Source organism: Clarias gariepinus, chromosome 2 (assembly GCF_024256425.1).
Source record: "Clarias gariepinus isolate MV-2021 ecotype Netherlands chromosome 2, CGAR_prim_01v2, whole genome shotgun sequence".
Taxonomy (NCBI): domain Eukaryota; kingdom Metazoa; phylum Chordata; class Actinopteri; order Siluriformes; family Clariidae; genus Clarias; species Clarias gariepinus.
Genome location: NC_071101.1, coordinates 34,560,001 through 34,568,341, shown reverse-complemented (window position 1 = coordinate 34,568,341; position 8,341 = coordinate 34,560,001). Strand labels below are relative to the sequence as shown.

The 8,341-nt window shown below is 41.2% G+C and overlaps 1 protein-coding gene across 6 annotated transcripts in view; it reads right to left on the bottom strand.

Annotated features, from left to right (window-relative positions):
• Positions 1 to 458: 458 nt before the first annotated feature.
• The window catches only part of scaf11 (SR-related CTD-associated factor 11), a 15,269-nt gene continuing 7,386 nt past the window's right edge, over positions 459 to 8,341 (bottom strand). For 3 of the 6 annotated variants that reach the window (XM_053481835.1, XM_053481826.1, XM_053481818.1), the window contains exons 6-15: positions 8,215 to 8,270; positions 8,078 to 8,106; positions 6,302 to 6,402; positions 5,342 to 5,467; positions 5,155 to 5,240; positions 2,886 to 5,063; positions 1,818 to 2,128; positions 1,562 to 1,717; positions 1,317 to 1,436; positions 459 to 1,016 (exon numbers count right to left, since the gene is read on the bottom strand). In XM_053481835.1, coding sequence (XP_053337810.1) covers positions 906 to 1,016; positions 1,317 to 1,436; positions 1,562 to 1,717; positions 1,818 to 2,128; positions 2,886 to 5,063; positions 5,155 to 5,240; positions 5,342 to 5,467; positions 6,302 to 6,402; positions 8,078 to 8,106; positions 8,215 to 8,270 — 3,274 coding nt within the window. In that variant the 3' untranslated portion in view covers positions 459 to 905. The remainder of the gene's footprint in view (positions 1,017 to 1,316; positions 1,437 to 1,561; positions 1,718 to 1,817; positions 2,129 to 2,885; positions 5,064 to 5,154; positions 5,241 to 5,341; positions 5,468 to 6,301; positions 6,403 to 8,077; positions 8,107 to 8,214; positions 8,271 to 8,341) is intronic. The other 3 variants (XR_008356089.1, XM_053481857.1, XM_053481848.1) reach the window with 3 other exon arrangements.

Sequence of the window (8,341 nt, the reverse complement as noted above, 5' to 3'; positions counted from 1 at the left end):
TGGCTTTTGGTTAAATTTTTTTACTTGCAAAACTTACAGTAGGTGGCAGTATTACATCAACTGCCCTTTAACTTCCTTTATAAGGAATTTGACCATTTTTCGAAAATTTAAGAGTTTACCTATTCCTTAATTGAAAACGTAAATCAATCAACAATAGACTAATTAAATTGCACTAATTAATAGCTCTGGTGTTCTAATGACTGATGAAGCTGGTAAAAATACACCTGGAAAGAGAAAAGAGAGCTTGTCTTTATTTCTTTTTTTTGTTTGTTCTGATAGGTAAATAAATACATTTGTGCTATACAGAAAGCACTACGAGGGGCGTTGACCCACAACTAAAACAGCTCTGTTCATAGTTTAATTGAAAATCTGTGCACAGGCTCCCTGCACCTAATGTCTGAGATTCACATAGAAACAATTTCCAGCTGCTCATATAGCGTCAAAAAAAAAAAAACACATTGACAATGGACATTTATTGAGAATTAAGATGATGCGAAGTAGAAAATGTAAAGAAGAATCTGAATGTTACATCATTAAAGTCCTCATCACTGAAAGAACAAGAGAGAGAGAGATGAAGGGAGGACAAGCAGGATATGGATAAGTACCACTGATCATTTGATTTATCACTTACAGCAAGTAAAAACAGTGACGTGTGATCTGTGATTATGTCCATCCCTCAGCGAATGTTTACTAAAGTCCCACCAGAACAATAGAGAAAGCAATTAAAGGGCAGTTTGCACTATATGAAATCCAAAAAAAAAAAATGCAATCTATAGAAAAAAGAAAAAAAAAAAAATCTTCATTACTGTTCTCATATGAAAAAGAAGCTCCAGTCGTAACGACTGCTGGAACACGGGCTCCTGTGGAGGAATTGCACTTGTGCGGGCGGCAGAGCAGCGTCTCCGTCAGTTCTTGTCTGTTTTGTTTTTGCGAGCGTGTTTGTACTTGTCGACGTATGCTTTGACCAGATTGGCCACTTTATTGGCATCGACTTCCCCGCTCTTACTGTGGCAGACCTGAAATAAACAAACATACTGATGGTTTTTGAATCTTGAAATATGTTTACTGAAATTTGTCATCTCCCAAGTGACAAGACATTTCTTTCAGTCCATAGATCAGTAAGCTCATGGCTATGGATGCAAGACGCATTTAGAAAGTTACAAAGAGGCCAACAATTAGGACCAGGCTGGTAATAAAGGCTATAACTTGGAACAGCAAGGTGCTAAACTACAGCCTTTACCAAAGAAACAAACATATGATGTAAAAAAAATAAAAAAATAAAGTATGTAAATAAAACAGACAACCTACTCACTTACCTTTTCTACAGCTTTGCGTACAATCTCTTTGTACTCCTCCTTGGTGATATCCTTCTTTTGGTAATATGGCTTGATTGCTGCTTTCACTTCTGTGATGGCTTTTTCCTGAATCTGTAATTTCTTCCATAAAACAGTAATAATAATAATAATTATAATATTAATAAATATAATAATAATAAAAATAACAATCACGTTTCCTCTTTATACTTTTAATGCGATGCTTAACTCAAGAAAAGTAAATGTACCTTTTCCTTCTTGGAACTGTCAGCATGGGCTTTACTGTGAGATGAGGGCTGTGTGGTGGAAGATGGCTGTGCTACACTGGGTGTGCTGGCGAGATGAGCTGCTGCTTTGTTTGGCGACGCCTTCACTGGACCTTTTCCTGGCACACTTGTAATCACCTGTATATTGAAAAGAACAGTCGTGACGATATTTCAATAGGAAAAACAGACATTTTTAAAAACCTTGACATACAAAACGACAACAACAACAATCTTTGACCTGAGGGTCAGTGGACAAGACAGTGATGCCACCCTGCTGTACAGGGGGAGGTGGTGGAGGTGGTGGTGGAAGACCCTGTATAGCCATTGCAGGCAACTGGAACGGGGGGCCAGGTGGATGCAGGTGGACGGGTATCTGGGTAGGAATGGCGAATGCCGCTGGCTGGATGGTCACAGTAGGGCCTCGAGGTCCTACAGAACCCACTGGGTAGCGCAGCACTCCAAGTACATTCATCGGTTGAGGAAGTACACTAGGAGGGGCAGGTATTGCTTCATTGGGTATATGGGTGTTTGGCTCACTCTGTGGGAAATCTGAAATAGTGACAGCAACATAATTAATACCAGCGGGATCAGAGATTAACATTTAACAGGTGGAATTTACTAACATGTTTCAATGAAACTATAGTTAAATTCGTAGCATTAATTTAGTCTCAGGGCATCATTAAAAATATTTTAGAAAAGAAACTGTTTTCACCAAGTTTAATCATTACTAATAAACACACTAGTAAACATGTTAATTTTGGTGACCTCAAATCAGCACATAATTCAGTTATTCCACAGTCCATAATCCACAGTTATTCTCTAATAACAATAATTACAACGGTTAGGCTGCACTCTAGGGTGTACCCCACCTCATGCCCTAAGTCTCTTAGATCAACTCCAGGCCCCTGCAACCCTGTACACAGTATAAAGGGGTATAGACGGTTAAGTGGAACCAAGAGACCCAAACCTGTTCCCAGTATCTAAAGTGAGCTCAATGAAGACATGAGCTGTTCAGGCTGGAGTGGAAAAACTTAGAGTTCAGTTGGGGCTTTGTGCAGGAAATCCAAGTGTGAACACTATTCTTACAAAGAGTTCTCGTCAGGTGAAGTACCCTTTGCACAAGGACATCACAACCCAAGAAGGATGTCATCAAGATAGAAATGTTTTGTTAAGATGTTCACAGTAAGAATAACTGTGTGAATTTGCAGCGACCCTTCCCTCTAGATGTAAGCTGTACGAAAGACCGACAGTTGGCAAGCTCCTAAATGTAACTATACGCGTGCTAAAAAACCTAGTAACTACATACCAGGTTGTTTGGAGACCTCAGCCGCAGGCTGCTCTTCCTCTTGTTTGTTCCAGATGCTGCCACCTGCCCCAGGTCCTCTTTCTCTTCGCGAGTAGTAGTTCTGTACATCAGCAGGGAGGGTTCGTCGCACTGCCCAGCTTGAAGCAGCAGACCATCCTGACCGGTCCAAAGGGGTATCGCAGGTCTCGGCCTCTTTTCTTTTCCCTCCTGGTCTGTTCTCATTGAACTGACTGTAGGAGTCACTCCCTGTGTTGTTTGTTGTCCCTGAGAAAGAGCTGCGTTGTTGCCGCCAATTATCTGCTGAGTCACCGTATTGGCCATAGGACCGCTGACCGGCTCGGGTCCATCCAGCTGAACGTCCCTGCTCAGAGCCCCAGTCCCCTCGAGACCAATTGTCCGTGGGCACATCGCCAGTTTTCTCCTCAGAATGCTGATCTCGTTCCTTGCCATCAGTATTAGCCCATGACCTTTCCTTTACCCAGGGTGGGTTTTCTGACTGACCCCTGTCCAGCGATATCTCTGGAGGATAGAGACTGCCGTTACCCGAAGAGTTAAACTCCCTTGCTGGAAATGGTCTATCTGGATTGCTTCTCCTGTTGGAGTTGAAAAATTGACGACCAGATCTCCAGCCTTCCCCTCCCCAGGAGTCTCTTTTCCGTGGTGACTGTGACCTTCGATCACTACGTTCTGAAGACATGCCTCTCTGATTTGGCCTGTTTCGGGATCTTGCGGGTGATCTGGAGCGAGATCTGGAGCGAGACCGGCTCCGAGAACGTCTCCTGCTCCGTCTTTCTCTGCTGCAATTCCGTCTGAAGCTGCCCCGTTCCTCTGTGTGGTCACGGCCTCGACTTCTGCGTGGTGAACCAGCATTGCGACTACGATCCCTGGACCGTGACCTCCGTGATCCTTCGTTTCTGGACTCACTTCTAGGAGACCAGGTGGTTGTGGGTGAGTGAAATCGAGACTTGCGTTGCCGGCCATCTTTTCTGTCGGAAGATGAGGTCTGGTCTTTGGCGGGCTCACACTTATCCTGCGCCTCAATCTTCGGCTCTCTGTCCTGAATAAGGATTTGGCCAGCAGATATGATCTGGGGTTCAGCAACTGCACTATTGATCTCCAGCACCATCTCAGCAGCAAGGGAAGTGTTCTCTGAAGCAGGAGAATCACAGTCCATTGGTATAGACTCAGTGTTGTCCTGCTGACTACTGATGTCAAGAGACACCTCTAGTTTTCTATCTGTAGTTACTGAAGTGTCTTGAATTTGTAAACAGTCATCAGCTGAATCAAGATTGGAGATGCTGTCAGGGACAGGAAGTTGACCTGCTTCAGTCGTTACATTTCCATGACCATCCGGATCTTCTTCAGCTTCATATGCTGGATTATGCTCAGTTGCCTCTGAAGAGCTCATGGTTGCAGTAGTCAAATCATTGTTACTCAATAAGGAGTCAGGCGTCTTGCTAGGTTCTTCTAGAATCACCTGCTCAGCAGATGCATCAGAGGACCGGTGGTAATCGTTTTTGAGACACTCTGGTGTTTCACTTTCGGATGTGTCCTGTGCAGAATAATCCTCCTGGGATGATGGCTGATTATCCTTTGGCTCGACTGGATTCCCTTCTTCCTCCTCTTCATCCTCATCACATGTTTTTACATTGAGAGAAGAAATATTTTCAGTGGTCTCCACTTGATACTCAATGTTCCTTTCATGTTCCTCTGCATCCTGATCAACAGAATCTAAACCTTGACAGGAGTTCTGATCATCTTCTGCGTCCTCTGGCGTCTCCAATGTCTTTGACCCCTCTATATCTACCTCAGGTTCCTCTTGACTGGTCTGCTCGTCCTCTTCACCGCTTTCCTCTTTCTTAACTACTGATTTTCGAGTGGTCGGCTTCTTCCTGCTGCCTTTCCTTTTTGCTGTAGGCTTCCGTTTGCTAGCAAGTGTTTTCTTGCTGGTAGAAGCAGGCGCCTCATTTGAAGCACTGTCAGCAGGAGAGGAGGAGCCGGAGTCAGACTGGGGAGACTGTTCGGGTAATGTCTCCTCATTCACACTTTTGCTTTTTCGGGATGAGCACATCGTATGATTCTCAGACTGTTTAATGGAGCTCTTTGATCCAGAGCCTCTTTTACTTTTTCTCCCTTCACCTTTGGGACATGTCACAGCACAAACCTTTCCCTGAATAGCTAAAAAATGCAAAAGAGGAGGAGAAAAATCTGCTAAGTGTTGAATGAAAATCTTATTTAATATACAATATAATCGTGTACAGGTACTCACCATGGCAACCAGATCCCAATACATATGGAGAGGAAAGCAAAATGGGCTGTTGGAGAAGACCGTGGGGGCCCTGTCTAGACAAACTGCTGACAGACAGATCCAGACAGGGCAGTTTAAAAATCACTGGGTGTCCATGACAGAATGCCTTAAACAATTACAATTTTGTACAACTGCAAAAAATACTCACAGTGGGATACATGGAGATGGAGTGAGTAAAGAAACAGGCAGCCACTGGCGTTCTGTTGTATTTCTCCTGCATACTCTCCATTCCTCGTTCACAGTCTCATCCTCAGGAATCACCACCGTCTCCGTACTGCAGAGAGATTACAGTACAGATTTTTTTTAGAAGAGCTAAAAAAAAATTCAAGTCGTTAAAAAGGTTTTTGTTTATTACTCATTCGTAAAATTTATTTAGGACTGGTTAGTGAGAAGATTCATCTAGATTTTTTTAAACAGATCCACTGATTTTTCTGGAAGATGAAAAAAACTTGTGTTTCACAAGACAAAAATAACAAAAAAACCTCCAAGTTATCTTTGCTAATTTTTTATAGGTGTGTCTTCAATAAGAGTCTTCTCTATAAATAAATTCTCACATTAAATAGCAAGTAAAATCAAACAGATGCAGATTTTCCCTTGCGATAAGATCACATTACTATAAAATGGATTGATTTACTAAGTTTGTGTTAATCGTGTGAGGTTTTTTTTCCCTGGCACTTTTCCAAACCACATCTTTTAATGATCACTATAGTGAAATGCTGACCAGCAGCAGCACCAGGAAAGAGGACATGCTCATATTACACACGAAGGCGTATGATGTTTGAAGACTACTTCCTGTGTGTTCTCTAAAGCATAAATCAGCCCTAAACTCTTCCTTACACATCACAAACATAATATATAGCTATATATAATAACTGCCACCGATACTCAGGGCTACAGTGGTGCGCTCATGCCTGCTGGCACGCATCTACTGGGTCAGTTCTCCTGAAGATGTGAAAACACTTAATACCTTAAATAGTGGTCGCTCTGGCTGACTGATGGTTCAAAATGGCATAAATCAAAGCGCTGAGGTTCAGAGCCTAAGCAAATCTAAATCAATATGCGTGACCGTAAATCCGGTTTTGTGCCCCACTGACTACAGAATATTTACATGACTTGGGTGAGTATGCCGAGTGTCTCCCCCTGCTGGCCAGGAAGTCCATGTTCGCTGTGCTGAGTGAGCAGCTGGGAGCGGCAGGTATCCCCTTCAACCTGCACAAGGGTTCAAAACACACAGTTGTATTGAATGAATACTTCCTTAAAGCAGAACTTTTAATTCTGAAATTAAATATACAAATAAAAAACTCGAAGTTGTGACCCCATGGGAAGTCACCCGAGTTATAAATAGGCATTTCAATTTGAATGGGTAATTATAGAGTGAAATAAACCTCTGATGTTTTTGAAATGTTCAGGGTAACGTTTTTTTTCTGAGCATTCCAGATGTTTACTCTTATCTGCTGAAAAAAAGTTTCATTTATTTTCTGAAATAAATATTTTCTTTTCCACTTAATTTTTTTATAACCATGAATTTTTTATTCCGCTTTTGCCTTCCAATCAGAATGTTTTTTCTGTAAATCTTTTTGCTTTCGATCTGTATTTTTGTTCTATCTGAAAGTTAATCGCAAAACGAGCAAAGATTTTAAATAAATTTTGATTTGGAAAGTCTTGGTTTATGAGCACCAAGTATCATGTATCACGCATGCGCTTGTTTTGACGCCGAGCGTTGCACAATCACAACTGGGCCAACGTTTTTTCTCTCTCTTATGCTGCGGAATTGTGGTTAAATCGTCTCCCCTGCTAGTTCTTAGTGCTCGTCTCTTACTGGTATAATCAACATCCGTGCACGCGCGTACTGTTTACTATAACACTGTGACTGTGTGTCTGTGTAAAACATATTTTATTTTGTGTTTGTAAGCGCGTGTGTACAGCACAAGCGTACTGTTTCTTATAACACGTGTGTGCACGCGAGTAAGGCAAAAGAAAATCTCATTAGAGGTTAAAAATCCATTTTCTCTCTCGCTCTCTGTTTCAGCCTGTGTGTGTGCGCGCACGTAATTTGACAACGTGCCAGGGGGGGTCACACACACTCTCTCTTTGCTCTTTACAGAAACTCTGCTCTGTCGCGATTCTTTTCAAAGGTTTAGTGCAGGTTAATGATTACGGCAGTGATTCCGTTAGTATGCGCTCACACAAGTGTCATTAGTGATAATCCTTGCTAATTTTTCAGACAAAACATTTTCGTCTTTGACTTTCCGTTAATGTTAGAAGGTTACAAATCCATTTTCTCCCTCAGCCTCTCGTGTGTGTGTGTGTGTGCGCGCGCAAGTTGACACCAATCCGGTTCATACACTCTCTCTCGGGACGGGAGGGGCTTCTCTCTCTCTCTCTCTCTCACACACGAATATTTTGACTTTTCATTTTTTTTTATAGCAAAAATAAATTTGGTTTCCGAGTGTTTTGGAATATGCACTTCCTGATCGAATTATGCTCGTAATCCAAGGTTCCACTGTAACTCGATTTTTTGTTTTACTTGGATTTTTTTTTGGTCTGAATTTTGCTGTTTATTTTACTGTAGCACAGATTTTTCAACTGCAATTTTTAAAATAGTTTTTTTGTAACTTTTTAATAACAAAATCTTTAACTGCCATATTTTTAAACACCGCATTTACACACTGCCTGACCAAACAACACAATTTTTTTTCTCCTCTTTAATCAGTTAAACCCGTTTCTTTTCTTCTGTTAAACTTAGCATTAAAAACAGGTGTAGGGTTGTCTTAAAGTCACAGAATTTTTTTTATTGATAATGGCCATTTAAGGTCATTTTGTTCAAAAATTTCTGAGATGCTCGGTTCAATCTAATCCTAAAAACTTAATAGAGATGACAAACCTTTTTAAATCCAGAGGAATCAATATCACCTGTTAAAAATAAACTAAGTTAGTTCAATATGCACCTTCAAGTGCAAACGTAACTTACATGTAATAAGAAATTAAAGAATAAATCTTTTAGGAATAATGTTTACATACATATTTTACATTTGGCGCTCTTCTCCTCCTTTCCATCGTTTTCGGTTTTCCCCTTCCTACAATTAACAAAATAATTTAGCTATAAGCATACTGTTCACAGCATTAAAGAAAAAAAAACAAAAAAGCA